Consider the following 22,752-nt stretch of genomic DNA (forward strand, 5'->3'; position numbering starts at 1 on the left):
ACCGCCGATTCCGCCGTCGTCTCCGCCCGGTCACGCCTCCTCGAGCTCCACTCCATCTCCACCGACCTCCTCCATCGATCTCCCGTACGCTAATCGATAAACCGATTTCGTGTTCTTTGTCGGAATTATATGCATAGGTTTTATTAGAGACGAATCGCATGCATTGGCTATCCATTGATCAAGTTTCGTTTTGTTTATGCATATATTTCGGGTTAAATTATCTTTTTATAGATTGTCCTTGACGGTTTTAGCAGAGTTCGGTTCGTTTCGGTCATTAGACTCGAAAAAACACTATAATGGCTTTTGATCTTGTTTGAATATGAGAATTTTATTGGGAATTGTCGATGTTGTAGGATTTAGATCGATGTTTCTGTCCGATTTGTCGAGGTTTTTTTAGCTCGGTTTAACAGATAGACACACACAGGGGCGGCGAAGATGAAGACCCATATCTTGATGTTCAAGATTTGTGTGTTCACCTTCCCATCTTTCTGCAAGAGTGGGAAATTGCGTTTATTATATGTGGTTTTAGGACTGAAGATAAATGTTTTTTGTGTAACTGATTTGATTTTCAGGAGGCTTTTTCAGCTCTGAAGTATGAGTTCAATGCTTATGAGGATGCCGCTTTTGGGAGATTGAAAGGTTTGTCTTAGGCACCGTCCAGCTGGGGTCTTGTTTGTTAATGCTTTCATTAGTGTTACAACTTGTTTCGTGTATTCGGGTTTCACACATTCATTCAGAAAAAAGAGGGATGCTTTGGGAGATTGTTTTGTGCTCTACAATGCAATGTGTGCATGTGTAAGTGTGCGCGCATGTGTGTGAGTGTGGGCGGCGTGGGTTCGTGCATATTTCTCCCACTGGATAAGTGGGTGCTACAAACACCTCAAGGCGATGAACATGTATTCTTATTTTCTTGCTTTCTTTATCATCATGTATGATTTCTTACATGGGAAATGTTTGCAGAAGGTTTGTTAGTTGCAGCTGACCATCCATCTATCACACTCAGTGTTGCAGCTGGTTCGACAATGCTTCTATTGAAAAGTATTCTCCATGATCCATTTTGTTTTTTTCTATTTAGCTTAGATGTGCACGACACAGTAATTGATGATATGGAGGATACAAGAATATAGCTCCACTTGTTGCATTTGCTTTGAATGATTTTATCCATGATGACAGCGATCATGCTATATTCACAAATTAAATGATTTTACATATTTAATAGTCTTGATATAAAACGAAAAAGAATCAAAGGGTTATGAGGTCTCATATACCTAATTGCATGTATTCTGCTATTCAGTAAATAGTTTTCGTGGGAAATTTATTCTCCTGTATTCATAGGCGGAGCTGGAGGGGGGCAGAACTGGGCTGTAGCCCAGTCCTGCCTCCCGGTCCAGTTAATTTTTTATTTTTTTAAAAGCCCAGTCCTAGCCCAGCCCTGACTGCAGCAAATAGTTTGATTTGTCCATATGAAATAGATTTGTATTAATAATTGTAGCCACTTTTTATTTTATCTCAAAAAAAAAAATTTGGGGAGCGCTGCCCCCGAACCCCAGACTATCACACCATTTTTTTTTTTGCTACACCCCTGTTTGCGCCCCCCCCCCCCCCCCCCTCACATGAATCCTAGCTACGCCACTGCCTGTATTTGAAAAGTGTATCTCATTTTTTATGAAATATAAATAGGTATCTGAAAAAATCGGATTGAGCCCATCAGCTCACACTGTAACTTGTGATTAGCTTAATTATGATTCCATTCTGTCGAACCTCTGCAGCATGTGCTACGTTCTTAATTTCTTTCATCTTCTGTTTACATATTCCACTATCGAATTCATATTAGGATTTAATTTTCTGCAGCCATGGAGTTTTTTTCGGGGACTTTGGTACTCACTTCAAATTAGACTTCCTCAATGCATAATTTAGCTGATGTGAACCCTGTCATGATTTATCAAAACAGTGAATATGAATACTTAGCAAGTTAGCAACCTTTGAATTTTCTGTTTGGCAATAACCCATTGTAGGATAATAGAAAACGGAGGATTTGTTAGGGGGAGTAAGTTTGTGACTTTAGAGTGATCCCTTCTTGATCAATGAAACGTGCTTTTGCGAGGAAAACTCCATACTCCATACACACATATATGTATGTGCATATGTATGTCCAACTGCCATGTTCTTCAATAAGCAAACTATGTTCTTGATTCATACACGAGGAAACATTTGTGGTTTACGAGAGAAGGGATCATGTTCAGGTAGTAACAAACTAATCACAGTTTAAGTTTTATTATGTGTGTACAGCTCTGATTTGAAGCTTGAAATTAAATATTTTGTTGGGTAAGTAGAGTACCTTTCACTTTAATATTCAAAAAGTTGTCTTTTGACTCATGCATATGCATGAATTAGATAATATATGATGTAAAAAGTACAAATCATCTATTTTTTTTTCAGTTAAGGATCCTTGAACCAATTTTGTTTGAAATGCCAAAGCTGAGTTCTTTTTGTAATTGGCAGGGCCCAGGAAGTTCTTATTTCATCGTGCATTACAACTCTTTGTGAGTGAAGAGGTAGGTAATTAACATTGGAATCTTGTGCCCTTGTCAGTCAGTCCCTCTTCCAATGTTATACATTTACATATAGACATACATACATGCATATGAACATACATGTATATGGCTAGTCCTTGTTTAGAATCTGGAGTATAGACTCTGGCCTAAAAAACTATCTTCCAGTAGGTGTCTAGTGTCAAAAAAAGCTAACATACATGGACAATAATCACATGTGTATTCTATGAAGTTTCAGTTCAAGTCAACATCTATTGCTTTTATTGTATTGTCTTTTTCTACTGGGTAAATTTCTTTGCAAGCTGTATGAATGCTTATCATTGATTACAACATGATGAAAACCCAAGTTTTTTTCTTGTTTTTGTTGTAGTCCATGATGTCTAATGCAGAGGAAAAAGTAAAGCAGCTCAGGCAGTCAGTTGAACTTGTGAAGAATGAAAGTAAAAAGTTGGAGGTATTCTTGTTTTCCACTTTTATTTCTGGGAGTATTTTAATTATATTTCTTCATAAAGCACCTGTTAATTGGCATGCCAATCTTATGAAGGTACAACAAGCTGTAACAATATAAAATCGAGCCAAGCTGTTATTTTCATGAACTTGTACAGAAAAACCAAAGTGCAGCCCAATTGCATTCGTATGTTGGCAAGGAACATGGGTTACTGGAAACAAAGCAATGCAGTACCACTTCAGTCATTTCTCTTTTCATGCTGTTACGTACTACTTCGACATGACATGTCTCAGTAAGTTAAATCCTCAAAGACCAATCTAGGCCCAAAATCTTGCATTTAGCTGAATCGACTGTAGCCCATCAAACCGTTATTCATTCTCAGAGAGCAAGAACCTTCTGACAGTTAAGGTTTTGATCCCATAATCCCTAAAACACCAAATGGCTAGGTAAAGCTATTGCATCCAGTTCACCAAATTTACCCCTTCTGCTGATACAGTTCTACTTCTATAGCATGTAGCATGACTTTGAGGCCTGGTCTTTTTATACTGTCTCTGTGAAGGAGAGGATGGCAAGAGCATGAGCCTACCGACATGTGCTGCAGATGGGTGATAACGATTCAGGATTTTTGTGTTTTACTGAACTTGTTATTCATACATTGCCAGTGCAATTTCCGTTCTGTGCCAAATGAAGTGACAGGCCATTGCATTTGAATGGCAAAGCCTCCTGGCAATTGACGATGTCAGCGACTGCTTTCCAAGTGTTGGGTCATGTAAATCTGGATTAACTTGATTTTTCCTTTTCTATCAAATATTTATGTGCTTATTTATTTTTTAGAATGTTTTTTTTTGTTAAGGCTATGTTAAAGGAAATGAAACAGTCCTTGGGGCCAATGGAGTTGAGTTCCTTCCTGAATACTAGAACATCAACTCCATATTTCAGATGCATAAGTGAGGAAAAAAGAATTTGTATCCCACTAGTGATGTTACTGATGTACTAACTCGATGTACAAATATGAGACTTAATGATAAAACAGAACATAGGGGCAATTGTCTGTCCCTGCCTAATCCTCTCTGTCAGTTCAATGAGATGATATAAGCCGATTCACATGAGCCTCTGGTCTGGGCCATTCATTTATTGATGTAAACCTAGAATCAGATTTACAGGAAAATCTATGCAACTGTGAATTTATCTAAGAAAAGCAAGAAATAACGAGAAAATGCAAGAAATAATTGGAATAACTGAAAATTAACTTAAAACTTAAATCTGGAAATTAAATAACAATTTCTCAATTCTTAAACACTCTATCTAACCCTATATAGTATTGAGAATGTAATGTACGGGTCTGGTTCTAGACCCAAAATGATTCTTTTGTATTGTATTTACATGGTTGGTGTTATCGGGTATGGGTTGACAGACCCGATCCAACTTGTATCATATCTATATAACATTGAATATAGGGCACGACCTCTCATTGAGAATCCTGCCATTCATTGCCGCCTCTCCTTGCAAATACATCTCTTTTCTGCAGTGAATGAAGATCTGGTCAAAGGTGCGTGACTTCTAACATGGTATCAGAGCAGGCTGAGAAGTAAATACTGTGCAGCAGAATCTTGAGCAGTCTCATTTATGGAATATGTAAAGATTAAGTTGAATCGTGAAGTGGATAATAGATGATAACATGGAACATCTAGCATCTATAAAAGAACTTGTACTGCCTGCAAGAGTTTACAATTGAGCATTATCTCCAAGTAAATTCCATGCAAGCCTATTTGTATGTTTGGCTTCTTCCAGATTCTGACCCTTTATTTTCAACATGTGGAGGATAGTGTGATCATGGTTGTGACTTCATCTTTTGTTGTTTTGCTTGCTGTTGTAGTATATGGCTCTTGTGAATTCTAAATTCATGAAATATCATGTAGGGTCAGTTGATTGAATGATGATTGTTTAGTTCATTGAATTTTGATATAATGAAATATCATATGTCAAGTAGCACAGGACATCATACTTTGCACCACTTTGTCTATTTTGGCAGGAGAGGGCTAGATTAGCTGAGGAGGAAATGAAACAAGGTCAAACAAAGCTTAGGTTTGTCTTTCTAGTTCCTTCTCTCAGTTTTATGATTTGATTCTTTCTTTCGCTAGAACAAGAGGGCCTGATATGATCGATCAAGTTATAGATTTCAGTGTGTGTGTTTTTTTGCCTTTTCAGACAAGCAGGACATCAATTTCAGGGAGTTATTCGTTCTGTGGATAAGATTGAGAGACAAGTGAGAGGTACCTGAAGGATTTAAATCCTCTGAACATTTTGAAATATTTCATAAATATTGTATGTCGTCATTGGAGTTCTTGTCTGATGTAATAGGCCTAAAAGATATACTTGGAGAGCTTCCTCGAGTAGAGGCATCTCGGTTCCGTTCGCAAGTAAGTTTTCTGCTAGTTTTTGTAAGCATTACATCATCTTAATGTCTTTTCATTTTTTGTAGTAACACACATGTAGGTATTCCAAGACTTGCTCAAAGTTACAATTTGTATGCAAACATTGTTATATGGAAAAACCTAGAGTCTGTTGTGGCAATGTCTTTCGCAGTTTTTTTTTCCATGGGTTCTGTGTGGCTAAAATATATTCTTACTGACCTATTTGTTTAGCACCCTGCCCTTATGAAGAACGTAGGCACTGAATACTCATAATATTACTTTAATATATGGAGTATTATATTTCAGTCATATGGTTTTAAGTTTGTAACTGAAAACTGCCTTATCTTGGGAAGCAGTCATTGACCTAATCCAAGTTTGGCAAGCTAAAATAGAACAAAGTCCATTTCCAATGTCATCATTGTATTCACATTTCGGTTGAATCCTTTTACCAATTAGAAGGATTCTGATCGATGGTGATGATAAGATTTTTTTTGGTGTCTTGGAATGCAGGTTTCTTCTATTGCCTCTGAAGCAAGGCATGAAAGAAGTGCTTTGTGGAAAGCAGTTGCTAAAATTTCAAATTATGGAATTTCCATTTGAGGTTTTCCCTTTTATTTTTATTTGGTCTATATCTTTACTGAATTTAATATCAGCTCTTTTCTTTTCATGGGCATGCCATTATGTATTCATATGTTGAATGACATTAAATTTTTTTGACAGCATGTGAGGCTTTGCAGAGATGTGAATAGAAGGAGTAATGAGTTGAGCTAATCAGCTGAAGTAGTTGGAAGGCCTTATTAGTAACTACTTTATTTGGACTAATGAGAGTTGCTGTTACTGAAACTGGGATTAACCAAGGTGAACATTCCTGTGAGTCAGAATTTACAAAAAAGCAGGTAACCATGGATATGTTTTCCAGGGACGGTGGAGTCTACCTTATATTATTTTAGAGAAACCGAATATTACTTCTTCATGGGGCACATAAAATGCCAACACTTGGATAACTGAAATAAGTAGCTTCTTTGGGGATTAGAGATTGAGGAATTTTGAGGTATGCGGATTGTACATTAATCAACCTACATAACATTCTAATATATCCATGTTATAAAGATAAAACTGGTACATGTGGAGTGAAAAAGTAAATTTTTACCATTAAAATAATATGTTCCATTATGGGTTTGCACCAACAGCTGGTATTAGTCTGTCATTGGGTGCATGGTCCTATAGCTGTAGGTGAAAATTTTGGTTATAAGGCTCTTGGGTACAACCCGGCCCGAGTTGCCAAGTGGGAGCGAGCCTGGGGAGAAGGTGCTGACCCCTTTGTCCCAGGTTCGACTCCCACCGGGTGTGCAAATGCCTTTAAAGGGTGGGCTCCGTAAGGGCTGGCTTGGATTTCTTTGTCCACCCGGGGTTTACGATGCATGGCGGTGGACCCATTAAGTGACCTGGTTCTCTCCGAGCGTTCCTCGTCATCAGAAAAAAAAGGCTCTTGGTACAAAAATAATTCATCACTTGTTAATGTGGGTATTTATCTTAATTAAACAAAGTAATTCCTTTAGCATGTTTAGACATGAATGTAATGAAAAATGGGTTGCTGTTTTTTATTTGCAAATTCTCACATAGCTTGAGTACTGTTACCCTGCTAAATTCATGCAGATACGTGTAAATTATGTGTTAATTTTGCTCTAAAGGCAACCAGGCACATTAGGTACTCTTATTCAAAGGTGCAATTTGCACGCTCATTGCTGAGGCACTATCAGTTTACTACCTGCTCTACCTTTTGATTAACCAGCTTACTGCACATGGGTAATTGGCTGGCTGATTGAGTTGGCCACTAGGGGTTGTCAGAGTGGTTTCGAGTCTGTTCTGAAGTTTCAAAGTTGTTCGTTTCATACACGTCACATGCCTATCTGGGTAGCCTAAAGGATGTACATGGATTGACAGAGAAGCTTGGAGACAACAGAAAGGAATCCATGCATTTGTAAAGATTTAATTAAAGGCTATCCTTCAGTGATTTGTTTGTTTCTGTTGCTTACAGTTCCTTTATTCAGAAAATTCTTTTGCCCAACTTGCTTCTTCTTCTTTAATATTTATCTGTACTTGAAAACAACAAGTCCCTCAACAAACATGAATGCAGAAACATGTGCATAGGGGCAATTGGGCAACTAGGAGGTGCCTAGGTGTGTCTTCATTTCCCCCCCTGAAAGGTCAGTTTAAGCTTCACTTTGGCATTCTATGTTTGGCATTTGGCAGTTGAAGGTTATAAAAAGTGGCTTTGGCTGCTGGTTAAAATAGGCACTCTGTTCCCTTGGATGGAGCGTCCATTCACGATGAAGTGAAAAAAACATAATTGTTGGACACTTATACCCTTGAATCTAGATAGGAGGGAAATTACTTGGTTTGAATTCATGAGATATGAGGTATCAGCGCACAAGGGACCCGTTCATCTGGTAGGGGTGACTTGTGAATGTCATCAAGTTGACAGAGCGTCACGAGTTGGAAAACTATTGCTGCAAGGTCGAAGCTGGGTGTACTGGTGGGTAGGGGTGAGCTCAAGGGTTTTACCAACCGGAGGCCAGTCAATGTGTGGTCTATGATGTGGGTTTTTTCCCTTAGATTATCAAAAAAATAAAAAGAAATATGGGGTATCAATGGGTCAGACTTCCGTCAGAATTGGGTGGATCCAGACTCAGAAAGAAGTGCTGGTACTAGGTTCGAACATACTGTGGAATTATCTGAGATATTTAAAGATTTTTTCTCCAAACATTGATAGGTCGTGTATTAGTAAATGATGTATATCTAGGTCTACATAAAAAAGCTCAGTTTGTACTCAGTAAAATAATAATTTTTATAGTTAAAACTTGCAATCTTAATGGGAACTGATGCCAAACTCTGTTCTGGTGTGGAATTTCATAAACAATACCTGGATCTGCATGCTAAGTTGACCTCATGGGTTTGATCCGAATTTATAATTGGACCCTTTGTTACCAAACCCTGACCCTACTGGATCTGGTACAGATTGGTATTCGGGCATACTCGACCTATGGACACCCCTATACTTGGAGTGTTAGGCGCCTCTTGATTTTTGAACCAACTCTTTCACATTTATTTGTGTTTTGCTAATCAACCTCATCTGAATAAGAGCTCAAATTCTTGTGCTTTTTGTGCTGCATAAAATCAGGCAACACAAGAAGTGATTTTTTGGGTTTCTTGTTTCCTGCGGATGGTCTCCTATGCTCCTGTCATACCAATCTTAAAACGCAAAAAGTTATATCTAAGAAATTGCAAATTCTGTGGCTTGCCTTGCGAAAACAGTAATAAGTCACATCTTGGTTGTGATCTTCCCTTGTTTCCTTGAATGCAATGGGTTTCAATAATGGAGCCATGATTGCTCTTACCAGTGAATAGTCTTAAACTTCAGTGTTTATGGTCGACATTGTTTGAGAAAATTGTGTGATAAGTGCTTTAATATGCACAGTGGTTGTAGGGCTCCTCTCACCCTTTTTCCAAGTATGTGAAGAAGAATTAATAATGAAAGTGGGTTTTATTAATGGTATGGACGAACACCAACTATTAATGGTAAATAGGTATGCCAGCTATAAGCTTGTGAGGCCGTGTTATTGTGAACATGGTTGGTGTAAAACGGTTGAAAAGGAAATATGCTATTGAACAAGAAATATAAAGACCAATTTACAAAAGCACAACCAGATTTTTGTTTATTACATGTCCATGCTTAATATTTCAGAAATTACATCTAACGCCCGATGTTTGACATCATATATCAAATAGGCTCTTGTGAGCACCTCCATTAAGATAAGCACGGTTTGGTTGTTTACCATGGTTACCAATGGGAAAAGGCCTTTTTACCCCTGAGCTGAATGTCAGTTTCCAAACAAGGCCTTACATCTTAATTATTTTCATCTCACCGACAAATTTGACAGAGTTCTCCATTTTCGGGTATATCTCACATCCAAATAGGATCATATGATTGCACAAATATTTGTGCCATACGCACATGATCACCTTCCATCTTGAGGACATGCAGGTCAGTTGTGGGCCCAAGGCCTGATGGAGGGTGATCAGGTGCTTAATGCACAAATTTTGTGCCATGTGATTGCACCCGATCCGGACTCGTAATTTGTAGCCAGTTGAACCTCCCAGACCCTCATCACATTATGGTAGGAAGATCATCTGTTTCAAAGGAGAGAAGATCACGTCAGAGGCACCTCTGACAAACACCATCAGGGGGCCCTTGGATGTCGTTCATCTTAAAAAATGAATGACGCCCATCAAAACAATGAACAAACTCACTGTGAGCCGTTCATTTTAAATCATTCCGATGCCGTCCATCCAAAATTCGAACGACATCGGAAAAAAGAGTGGGGCCCGTCCAAATGCTGGGCATCCCATTCGTATAGGTTTTGGATCCTGTTCAAGTTGAGATGAATGGCATCCTGGGGCCGTCAGAGCACACTCTGACATGATCCCGTCTCGTTTCAAAGCCCTACATCGTTAATTCCCCTTACCCACCACATGAACCAAAAAAAAAAAAATGAAAGAAAGAAGGGAAAGGTGAGAGTGACCAAATGGTCTACCGTAAAAAGTGAAACGAAGGGTGTTTTGGACATTTTACCATTTAGGGTATAAAAGTAATTTTTGTATCCAAGGTGGGCTCCACCTGCCATTAGCCTAATGGTCATTTGTAATTTTCTTTCTTAGTTCAGGTAGTTAGATGTATTTTTCTAAAGCTTAGGTTGGATTTGTCAATACGCCAACGTTTGGGCGTGCTTCTATAAATTGCTGGAAAAAATTTATTTTGAACGAATAAAATTGCTGAAATATCCGTGATTCAAGTTTTGTCCTTTTTAATAGTCCGGTTTTTTACGAGGCATCCCTTTCTTCTAACCCCTTTCCAATCTTCTCAAAATGACAAGAAATGCATTAAAATGCAATGGTTTTTTCACGTGAGATAAAAGCATATATGTCTCTCTCTTTCTCTATCTTTGGTAATGTTGAATGGTGAATGTTCTCTCTCTCTCTCTCTCTCTAAAACTAAAAACTTCACATTACATGTAGGGGGTCATGGTTGGTGGGCATGCAGCCACTCATAATGTTCCTCTCTCATCCAATATTCTGTTGGGTGTATTTTGGTAATGTTGAATGGTGAATGCTCTCTCTCTCTCTCTAAAACTAAAGACTTCACATTACATGTAGGGGGGTCATGGTGGGCATGCAGCCACTCATCTTGGCATTTCTAGATATGAAAGTGCTGTCTATCTCGAGAAATGTTAATACAGATTGTCAACAAAAGAAAATATACATGATAAGCATGCAGCGCCACTGCATAAAAAATGACCTCAAATTATAAATGGGACTGCAGGCCGATTTCTTATCAGATGCTTATGATGATTGTGAAATCATATTCAGCTGTAAATCTTTGGCCGGTTGCATTGTTGTAAGCAATGTGCAGTTGGCATTCTTTGTCATGCAATATGGGTTCCATTAACAGTGATTTGGATAACAACACTGAAGCTCTAAAGCATGCAAAGCATAGCCTGTACGCCACTCAACTCTGAACTTTGGAGCTGATGTTACTTTTATGTATAACCCAAGTTCACATTCGGCTCCTTGATTTACGCCAAACCCAGCTTCCTCCTTTGTAGCAAAGGACACTTCTTGTGGGTTTCGAACTCGTGATGTCCCTTAAACTTGGTGATGCTAACAAGTCGGCCCTACCATATGAGCGGAGTGCACTCTTGTGGGCAAACCTTGTTTACTTATATATCACAATATGAGATAAAAGTTAGTAACCCATTTTATGTAATAGAGTCTAACAACTAAGGGTATCGAGTAGTGGTGTCGTATCACATCCTAAGGAGATTTGTTCTCTTTTTGAAGGAAGTCTTTTCAAGGATTCTATATGAATTGACCCAATGTCTTATATTTTTCTCTCAAAATTGGTGATTTCTTTTTTGTCACGTTAGCAAGCCTGTGAATTTTTTGTGCTCCTAATAATCATTCTTCAAAACTGAAGAAAATGATTCAATGACATCTAAGCAAACGTGTCCTTAGTTGATCTAGTTTTCTTCCCTAAGTTGGGGTAAGATGATAAATCATAAATTCCATGGAAAGGCCAGTAGTCAGACTGGTATGCAGTTCAGCATCCGAATTCAAATTCAAGCCTGAACGGAATATTAATCCGGTGGATAATCTGACCTGATTACATAACACATATCCAATTAGCTAATCAGATTCATATTTAGTATTACCTTTTCCCATAACTCGGAATCCGATTAGGTAAGATTCAGAACCGACCCATTTACATCCTTACACCAACTGGATCCCCGATCGATGAAATTCAGTATGATGGGTAATCTTGTAGCAATAAGAACCCTGCAATGACTCGTGAGGTTATTTTCTATGATTTTTTCGTTCTAAATTTAGATAAGGGAAAACATGGTACCAATATAGATGATTAAAATTGGAAAGAAAGCAACGTCCTAGATTCCATAGGTGCTGGAGAGATCGATTTAAGGTGACGATGATTAATGTGCTATATATATTTTCTATATTTTGCCTGGGAAAACTACATTCGGCACTGGAGATGATTGAGCTATTTATGTTGGTAGGATACTTGCATGCATGGTGTCCTCTTATATGACGGGTCGTTTTTGATGCAGCGGTGCTGGCATGCAGCTCTGCTACTGATGACCATCGATCCATCTCAACAATTTTTCGAAATAGACACCACACTCATCTGGAGAAATGCCAATATGGTTGGCTGTCAAGCAGGTCGCTGCATGACAGCTATGCTGCATATAATGTGAAGTCTATAATATTCTTAGAAGAAAATTCCTCAAAAATGGCGTGTCATTGTGACAATTGTATGTCTTCCTGTGAAGCTCATTTCTCTCTAACTAGAGAGAGATATGTCACTTAGAGAGGGGACTGGCAAACCATGATACTACAGCCACAAGTACTCGACCAGCTTGGTTCGGTATGGATACAAAGTGATTCAAGTTTTTTGAGTTGCACCAAACAAACGTATTTTTTTTTCGACGGAGAAAGCTGGGGTTAGGCGGGACCCTACTACCAGTTATACAACCATACCATTTGGGGTTCGAACTTGCAACGTCCCAACACAAGGTGACGTGCACTAACTGCTCCTGCCAGAAAAGTGAAGCCCGTGCCCGTTGGTAACAAATGCATTTAATTATTAGTGACCAACTGAGGCAGGCTACCACCAAGGGGGGGTCGGTGTGGTTGGTAGGAGCTGTCAGTGCCCGTCTGCTTGTGGTTGGACGTTGCAAGTTCAAACCCCAGTGATACATTGAATAATAACTGGTGGGGATCTGCCTAACCCTAGCGTGCCTTTAAAAAAAAAAACTGAGGCAGGAGTAAATTTGCATTCATCGAGCCATAAATTTGTATCTTTTTTTCACATTGAACACTTTATTTGTTGAGTAAGTTCCATTTCTTTAAGGTTAAGTAAATTAATTGTATGGTTAACCCTCCAATTAACCAAACACCTTTAAAGCTTTCATCCTTCACCTAAAAGAAATAGTAAATGTCAAGACATCATCAACTCTCAAACAAACCCAACGAACATGTGCACAGCAACATAATCTCCAAATTACCCTTTGTCCTCCAAACCGAATACATGAAAACACCACAACCTTTACCGCAGGGTCGAAGATGGGTGTACTCTAAGGTGGGCCGGGGGACCTCAAGGGTTTTAAGTTTAACAACAGCAGGCCAGTTGCACCCATTGAAAATAAGATGAGAGAGAATCGTTTAAGGTGGTTTGGACATATTCGACGTAGGCCTAATGATGCTCCAATTAAAAAGATGGAGAAATGAGAAAATATATTAGTTAAAAGAGGTCGGGGTAGGCCTAGGAAGACATGAATGGAGGTGATAGGAAAGGATATGAATGCTTTGAACCTCACCGAGGACATGGCATTGGATAGAAATGAATGGAGGAGAAGGATTCATGTGAAAGACCCAGAATGATCTTCTTTGTTGGTTCATATCGCCGACCCCAATTGTTTTGGGATGAAGGCGTAGTTGTTGTTGTTGTTGAACAAGAGGCCAGTTAATATGCGTCTGTACAACAAAAATGATGCGTTTATGGAAAGTTCCTTACAATTTTTGCAAATTAGCTTGTCCCAAATTGCAATTATTTTTGTTATAAAAAAACCCTTTTACTCTTCACACACATGGGAATTTCCTTCTCTTCCAAATATCCAAATATGTAAAAAAAAAAAATTGTATTTGTAAAAATGGGATATTTAGTAAAAGGAGTTTGATGAAAAAAATGGACACTTCAAAAGCCCCACTAAAACCTTTAGAGCAACTTCAAAAGTATGATGAGAGTGAACGACACTTCAAAAGCGCTACTAAAGCCCTCAGCGACAGTTCAAAAGCATGCTAAAGCCTTTAGTGCCGCTTTAAAATAGTGTATTAGAGGGGAAAATCACAAAATACAAATAAGACATTCACATGTTTTGGAAGGAAATTCGTATATTCTCATATTTTGAGAGAAAATTGACAAATGTATTTGAGAAAATTCACATATTTAAAAAAAAAATTATAAAACAAAAAAAAAATCACATATTTGAATATTTGAGAGAGAAGTTAAAGGAAATTCGAAGAGTGAAAATGTTTATTTACAACCGAAAAGTTGTGATTTTTAGCTGATTTTTTAAAATTAGAGAGTTTTTTTCCGGAAACACCTCACTTTTGTTGTAAAGTAAGGTTGTTTTTTTTTTCATTTAAAAAACTATACTTCCAAAACACCCTCATCAAATTTATGATATTCCCAAACTAGCATTAAAATATTTCACACAAATTTGAAATCCCAACAATGCCCTCCTAACACACCAGCACCATTCACCCTTCAATTCAATCATTCACCCACCGTACGTCCATGTGACCACCAGCTTAGAATATTCCCTCCCCATCATCCCCCAACCAAAGCATCACGTGGTCCGCCATCCAAACGCACCATCACCCACAAGAGAAAAGCCGAACAATATTAATGCCCAAAAATATTCAAAAAATAAATAAATAATAAAAGACCATATTAAACCCTTAAAAATTCCAAGTGCCCACAAAAAAAAAAAGTCACCGTTTAATAATTTAAAACCAATAATTTTGTATCACTAGAATCTAACAAAATCTCTGCAGCAAGACTGATTAACACAAAAAAACACCATTTTCCTTGATTAACTAAAAAGGAAAAAGACAAGCACCCTAAGATTAGAAGAAAATAAAATTTACATAAACCATATTAATATCAAATTAAGAGTGATTAATGGCACCTAATTAGGATTTAAAACACCTTGAAATCTTGGTGCTGCCGTTCGTGGACAAAGAACTCCCGGTTCTGTTGCCGGAGTTCCTTCTGACGCTGGAGTTCTATGACTTTCCGGTGGGAGTTCGAGTGCTGGCTCACCACGAACGTTGGGCTAGCCGCGGGCCGATATTCCGGCACCAACCGGCCGGATTTGTACCGAACCCCGCAGGCGTTGCAGAGGGTTTTAGGCCCCATCGGCCCCGCCCTCCATTGGGGGGTCTTCTCCGCGGCGCAATGCGTACATTTCCGGCTGGTGACGCCGTCGGAAACCGACCGGACCGACCCACCTTTTCGACCAGCCTTGAACTTCCCGTCGGATTCCTGCCGGTGGGTCGCCGGGAAATCCGCCGTGACTATCCGCGTCGTCCAATCGCAGACCGCTGCACGCGAACGCTTGCTCCTCGCCCGACCCGGGACGGCCGTCTCCGGCAAGAAATACGGCCCTCCGGCGCCGGAGATCCGGTCAGGAGGGCACGAATAGCCGGCGGCCGAGAACGAGTCCTCCACGAAGTTCGATAGCCACTCCAATTCCGCCACGTCGTCGCTCTGCCAATCCCAAAAAACCAAAGAGAAAATAAGCCACAACGAACTCAAAAATTACAACACCCAAAATGAAAAACCGCACAAAAAGGGAACAAAATCCATTTTTTTTTTCGTACCGGAACGCATAACTTGTCCGTAGCGTCGTGAGAGTCCGAGAAATTCCCGTGGGTGTCTCCATTCGGGGACTGCCGGTCTCCGGCGGGCTCCGGCAGCGTCATTGACGTCGGTGGGGAGTCGATATCGAGGGAGCCGAAGATTTCCTCGTTAGAGAAGTCGAGCAGGTCGTCGATGTGCAAGAAATCTGACGACGGAATCCCATATAGGTACGACGGTGCTTCCATTTTCCCGGCTTCTTCTTTTTCCCTCCCTCCCTCTGAATGACAAGGGATAAGTGTGAATATGGAGAGAGAATACGGAATTATAATAGGTAGAAATATATATATAGAGAGAGAGACAAGACGGAATTATGGATAGGTAGAAATAGAGTTGAGAGAGGGACAAGAAACAAGAGAGAGAGTGTGTGTGTGTGAGAGAGAGATTACTTGGAATTTCACATTTACCTTATCACTTAAACATCACTATATATATATATATATGGTGATGTTTAGAGAGAAAGAAAGTTTCTTTGATATTTGACATTTATTTATTTTCTCAAAAAAAAGATATTTAACATCTACCTTATCACAAGAAAACACCCGTATATATATATATATATATATATATATATATATATAGAGAGAGAGAGAGAGAGAGGGTTTCACATTCACATTATGGCACACAGAGGCCCATACATACAGAGTAAAGAAAGTAACGAATAACGTGCAATGAGTGGAATGGCCAGGATTTAATTGTTATAATATTTGGTGGTGAAGGGAAATAAATGGTGAAAACCTCAACTGTTCACGAGAAATATACTTATTCTACCGCTCATGTAACGTGGGTTACCTCATGCAAGGGCCTTAAATAAATCAGGGGTGAAGGCTGGCCGTCCATTTCCTCCGTTTGAATCAACGTGGGACGTCAGATCTCCTCGGGATTCTTCTTCACGAGAAGGGGCAGATGGGTTAAGTTGCTAATGGCCTTGTTGGTATGGTTGTGAATGTCTCGGTTGGGTTGCACAGTGTCCCAATGTGTCCCCAAAAGTGAACCATGTGAGGGATGTGCCACATGCTAAGATGGGGGCGTGGGGTGGGGGTGTCATGCTGCTGTCATGATTGGGCCTAAGATTTTGGTGATCATAATTAGGGAGTTCAATCAATCACCACGGCCGGCTTGAGATGGATCAATTTGGGGGTAGCCAAGAAGAGATGGGAGAAGCAGGGATATTGTATTGTGGGAAGAACACAACTCAATGATATCCCACTTTTCAGGATAAAGTGGGATCTACCAAAACATGCTTGTTGGTGGTTGGCTTAAAACAGGTTATGCAAATGGATTGAGGGTTGTCACCAAAGCAAGGTTACCCAAACACCCCCACAGGGTAAAAGCATTGGTTATGGTTTATGGACCCGTATCGTGAAATGTCCTATACTTTAGGAAGAAGGAAAGGTTTGGTGACCCAGTTTGTGATTTTGAAAAACAAGTCAAAGCCCTCATCTGCTGCCATCAATGAAGTTGGAAAGCTTTTCCCTCAAAGTAACATCATCTTCTTGTTTGATTTCTAGGTCAAAATGACCCATTTTTTGCAGTAATTTAATATGGCACTCTGTGCTTGATTTTAGTGATCCAGTCTTTGTCATCCTGTTTTTCTTGCTCAAGCTGAAGCGTGGTGACTCCCACTAAGTTTTATGCTGCCAGAACGACGACTGTAAATACAGCAAGCAGAGCCATCGCCACTAGGCCTTTGATCCTGTTGGTGGTTTAGTATTGTAAATATCAAAAAAAGTTTTGGTCATCCTCTCACTACCGTCTAGGGGTGCGCATCGGGCCGGTCCGCTAATGGACTGGCCCGGCTTGGGGTCCGGGTTATGGCCTGGTTGTTAACGGGTTCGGTCTGGCCCATTGGCCCAACAGGCCAATGTGTTCGATTCAGCTTGTTCCAATCTTAAATTGCATAAATGCTTGACTGAAATTATGGGTTAACCAGAGAATAACAAGTTCTCATGGAACTAATTAGGTAAATAATAATAGCTATAATAGTTAATTTTTAAAATTTTATATTATTAAAAAATTAATAAATAACTCAGCTCCATCGGAGCCAGGCCGATAGCCCGCAGACCGATCTATGCCTGACCCATGTATATAACAAGCCAGGTTTCGGTCCAGCACCTAATGGGTCTCGATGAAATCAATAAAAAGATGATAAGTTCAGCGAATTCTTGTTTGATCCAGGAATGAGAGAATTTTTTTCTCTTCAAGGAATATTGCTTGGTGCAATGACAAAGTGGGCTGTCACTGTGAAAATATGGATTCAAGCTATTAGAGTAGCACTTGATGAAAAAGACAGAAGATTAAGATCACGTCTTATTAGCCCTTTGAACACCAAGCAAGAGAATGCACCTGAGTATGGTTATTTAGATTTGTGAATATTGTGAATGATATGTTTATATATATTAATTTCATGCAAACAATATTAAACTAGACTACATTGTATATAATTGAATTGTATAAGATCGCCTCTGATTAGCCCTTTCAACACCAGGCAAGAGAATGCATCGATGGTTACTTAAATTTGTGAAAAATACATAAAATATTATAAATGATATGTCGATATATATTAATTTCATGCAAACAATATTAAATCAGACTACACTGTATATAATTATCATATAAAAATATTCAATATAATACAAAAACAATATTAAATTTGATAAATAAAATGAATGGCAACAACAATATCATAGAGTTATGAACTTGTTTTCATAAAGAAAAAGAATATAAATGCATGAAACAAAGCAATAATAGATGCACTTACATTTCACTTCCTTTGTAACCTTAGATGCTTTATCAATTCTTCAATATATAGATGTCCAATTGCACTTATATTAATTTCTAGCTCTAGCCCTGAGCCCTTCAATCAATTAGAACTTTTAGCAATACAAGGTTTTTTTTCTTTGCTTATGATGGTTGAATTAGTATGTTCTCATCATGTTTCAAAAACTCACTGATTCAGGAATTGACTCTTCCATTAGTGACTCGTGATACGGTCGGGTCAACTCGGTGACTAGGCCGATCATGTTAACTTTTGATATTATATAAAAATAAAGTAATATTAAAAATTCAAAGTACAAAACAACTAAACTAGTGTCTCCAACTATAAAATATAGATTATATAATATACTTTACAACTGGAGACACTTGTTTAGTTGTTATTAAGTTCAAATTTTTATTAGTAAATGATTAGATGTAGCTTAATTATACCTTAGCATGCTGTTATTTAATTTATTTAGTGTTTAAAAAAAAATCATATCATTTTTTAGTTTTTTTGCATTTAGTTTATTAATATTATATTATTTTTATACAATATCAAAAGTTATATATATATATATATATATATATATATAACATAATTCATGTGATGGACAACAATTAACTTCACATATAATAATGTATATTTTATGATCAAGCTAACACAATTATCTTAAGCTTAGACCCTATGATCCAACTTGGCTTTGCTTACAGATGAAAGCATTCAATTTTTAAGTTCCACAAAAGAACATAAAACAGTAGGCATACTCTACTTTTTGAGATGTATAGTTTAAGCATGAAATATGTGTCAAGGAAAAAATGGTAACAAGGTAAGACATAACTGTTATATTATCCAAATCCTTGACAAGTTATCAACATCAAGCCTTTCAAGAGCTTGTAGATGTTATCCCAGAAAGTGATTTGGGCCCAGTTTGCCCTATGTGATTATGGAAACAGTAGATATAGATGAAACCATTTTACAATAAGACAAGCATAACAATTTCAGTTTCCTTTATCAGACTATGTAGAAGAAAATAATTTTTTTACTAACTTAAGGAATATAAGAAAAGTAGAACACAAACTCCATTTAATAATAACAAAATAAATTATTTCTTTTAGATTATATGCATTAATGATAAGAAAAAGCACAAAAACAAGATGTATCATCCTACTAAGATAAAGTGTTTTTGTATTTTACTTTATATAGATTATGATAGATTGAAATGCAAATCATATTTTGATGAAAACAAACAGCGGCAGAGAACCTTCTTGACATTGGAAAATCGTTTGGAGAATCAGAAAGGGATCTAGAAGGGGATGGGCAAAATCAATACAACTTTAATTTGTTCAATGTCCCACGGTGATCTTTTTTCCTTTTCTGTGTGATGCTTGCAAAATCTTAACACTAAGAAAGAAGGCTCATATTTTTTCCTCTTGAAAATAAAACTCACTGGGTCTGCCATCCCAGAAATTTATGATGTTTTGTGCATAATTTTCTATGTTTAAATTCTTAAAATCCATTCTTCATTATCCTACTTTTAGATCCTTGTTTTTTGTGTATGTGCTATTGTAAAGAAAATCGTGAATGACCATAGCATACTAACGAAATATATATTAATCAGTGAACAATGAGCGAATTTGCTAAATTTGACAGTGATTGTACAGAAAATCTCAGAGTACCTGATATTAGCAAATTTAATAAGTGTACAAGGGTTAATAGACATTAGAATAGAGTATGTACTGTAAAATGATTAGATTTAATAATTAAGGTCGTGAGACTAAAATCCATCGGGGCAACCGCTCACTCATCGAACCAATTTCATGCAGGGGCGGAGCTAGGATTCATGTGAGGAGGGGGGGGGGGGGGGGGGAAACAGGGGTGTAGCAAAAAAAATTTTTTATTTGTGCGATAGTTGGGGGTTTGGGGGTAGCGCCCCCGATTTTTTTTTACAGTTGCATAAAACAAAGGACCAAACAGATGCATAAAACATAATAAAAATAATAGCAACGAGTTAATACTATGTAACAGGCTAAGGCGTATGAAAATACTCTCCTTAGAGAAGATTCACCCCCACATACGGTGCAAAAAGGGTCTGGCGTCCTTCCTCCAGGATACAATAGTCTCGACGATCTGGATCAGTGCACTCCGACGGTAGATCATCCTTCGAATACAACCTCAGTGAACGGATGCTGCAGAACTTTCCTTTCAGGGAGGAGAACACCCACAAGATAAAACTGAGAGAGAAAGGTAGTTGGGAGAGAGAAAACCAAAAACCGCAAGAGTCAGGCATCTTCGTGTATCTGTAACCCCAGCCCTAACCACATTTTATAACCCTCGAACGGTTACAAAATATGGAAAAAACCCGTTACAAAATACGAAGGGACGTGACCCGATAATAGATCAATCCGTTATCCATTTCTCTTAACCCATTATTTAATCCAAATAAAAAAAACAGTAATGCGGGACAAAAAGAACATTGGACTTAGAATGAATATGGCCCTAAAGGGTCAATTACCCGAACCTGAGCCCGGCTCGGTACGGCGCGGCCTACGTACGTGTGTGTGTGTGTGGTAGACATCCCACTCCCTTGTTCTTTGGAACAAGTGTTAGAATCTCCATGTATGTTATAAAGCCCACAACTTTCTTGAGATTCTTCAATATGAGACTATTCCACATCATCAAAGTCCAAACGCACTCCATAAAGGAGTGGTTCCCATTATTTTCTTTATTTGAGTTCCCTCCTCTCCTCTTCCTACATCCAACATTCTCCCACAAATTCAAAGAATGAAAACAAGAGGAAACAAAGATGCAAGATGGAGTAATATGTAGCAGGACATATCATGCTTTCAGTAATGGCACCTTCCAGTTTGAACCACTACCTTAGTTGACTAACTTTACCCCCACAGGAATGAAGTGAACTAAAGTCTTGAAATTGAACCTTTGATGTAGGAGTGTCCATTTAACAACAACACGATAAAGGTTCTGATTGTAATCTTTTAGGGCGACGCGATAATAACCATGCGCTCGAATCCTGTTTCATGAGTGACTTTAGGAATAACCCAATTCCTTAAACTGCAGTCACACTCACATAGATGGGTTTCTCTAGAGATGCACTGCTAACATCTCGCCTAGAAGGCTTTGAACTCATTCAGAGTTTTAACTCTTCCTTAACTTGCAGCTACAACATTATTCCAGATTAATCAGGGGAACAGACACAAATACATAGTATCACATTATGAAGGTGCTATCTAGTTCACCCTACAGCTTGTTATTACCACATTGAACCTACTTTGTGGGATCTCCACTCAGATAGGTTGGGTTGCTACTGTAGATGAACTACTGATGGGTTTCAGTCTCATCCCCTCTCTAGATTTCAGGACTAATGACTTATCTACTCCTTTCGTTAATGGATCAGTTGTGTTCTCCTTGGATCCAACATAGTCGACAACAACCACTAACTGAGACACCTGTTTCCTTATAGATTTTATTCTGACTTGGATGTGTCTTCTCTGCTTTTGATTATATTTTGTGCTTTTGATCTTTATAATTGTGGCCATATTATCACAATGCACATATATTGCAGGAATTAGTTTGCTCATTAAAGAAAGTTCCTCAAGAAGTCCCTTTAACCATTCAGCTTTCATTCCTGTGATATCTAAAGCACAGAGTTCAGCCTCAAAAGTAGACCGTGACAAGATGGTTTGCTTTACTAATCTTCAGGCGATAACGCCACCACCCAAAGTAAATACATGCCCTGTTACGCATAACTCCCAGAGTTCATGGTTATCCAGCTCGCATCACTATATCCCTCAAGTACGACAGAGAATCTCTTATAATGCAAACTCAAGAAAATAGTTTCTTTCAGGTACCTAAGCACTCTGTTCAATGCCTTCCAATGAGTGCGATTTGGACAACTTGTGTATCTACTTAATTTTGTCACCGGAAATAAAATATTCGGTCTCGTGCAATTTGCAAGATACATCAAACTTTCAATAATCTGAAAATACTTTAATTGAGACACAAGAACACCAATCATATTCTTATAAAGAGGAGTAGAAGGGTCATATGGAGTTGCTACAGATTTTCCTTAGTTATAGTCAAATTTCTCAAGTACTTTCTCAACATATTGAGATTGAGAAATAGCTATACCATCAGCTGAACGAGTCAGCTTTAAGCCTAAGATCATATTTGCAACACCCATATCCTTCATATCAAATTTATTATTAAGAAACGACTTTGTCTCATTCACAATTTTCATATTGGAACCAAACAATAGAATGTTATCTACATACAGGCATAGAATGATACAAGCATCACTTTTAACTTTGCAATAAACACATTTATCAGATTTATTGACCACAAAGCCAAATGATAAAATAACATTATCAAACTTCTCATGCCATTGTTTAGGGGCTTGTTTTAGTCTCTAGAATGACTTAACAAGTCTACAAACTTTATTTTCATTATCAGGAGTCACAAAACCCTTAGGTTGATCCATATAGATCTCTTCTTTAATATTGTCATGTAAA

General features: G+C 38.2%; 1 protein-coding gene and 1 long non-coding RNA gene across 2 annotated transcripts; one reads left to right on the plus strand and one right to left on the minus strand.

The window, feature by feature from the left end:
* The first annotated feature begins 360 nt into the window (after positions 1–360).
* On the plus strand, positions 361–2,538 carry LOC149813862 (uncharacterized). The gene is made up of 4 exons (XR_016428319.1): positions 361–466; positions 573–639; positions 961–1,038; positions 2,503–2,538. It is a non-coding gene; the product is annotated as an uncharacterized LOC149813862 (long non-coding RNA).
* Positions 2,539–14,618: 12,080 nt separating this feature from the next.
* Positions 14,619–15,732, minus strand: LOC149813863 (GATA transcription factor 4-like). The gene is made up of 2 exons (XM_089990932.1): positions 15,432–15,732; positions 14,619–15,318 (listed from the first exon to the last, which is right to left on the minus strand). Exons 1-2 carry the CDS (start codon positions 15,654–15,656, stop codon positions 14,749–14,751), a joined length of 795 nt encoding a protein of 264 aa, XP_089847058.1. The 5' UTR covers positions 15,657–15,732; the 3' UTR covers positions 14,619–14,748.
* Positions 15,733–22,752: the final 7,020 nt, after the last annotated feature.

The sequence above is a fragment of the Nuphar pumila genome, chromosome 16 (assembly GCF_984573655.1).
Source record: "Nuphar pumila chromosome 16, dmNupPumi1.hap1.1, whole genome shotgun sequence".
Classification (NCBI taxonomy): Eukaryota; Viridiplantae; Streptophyta; class Magnoliopsida; order Nymphaeales; family Nymphaeaceae; genus Nuphar; species Nuphar pumila.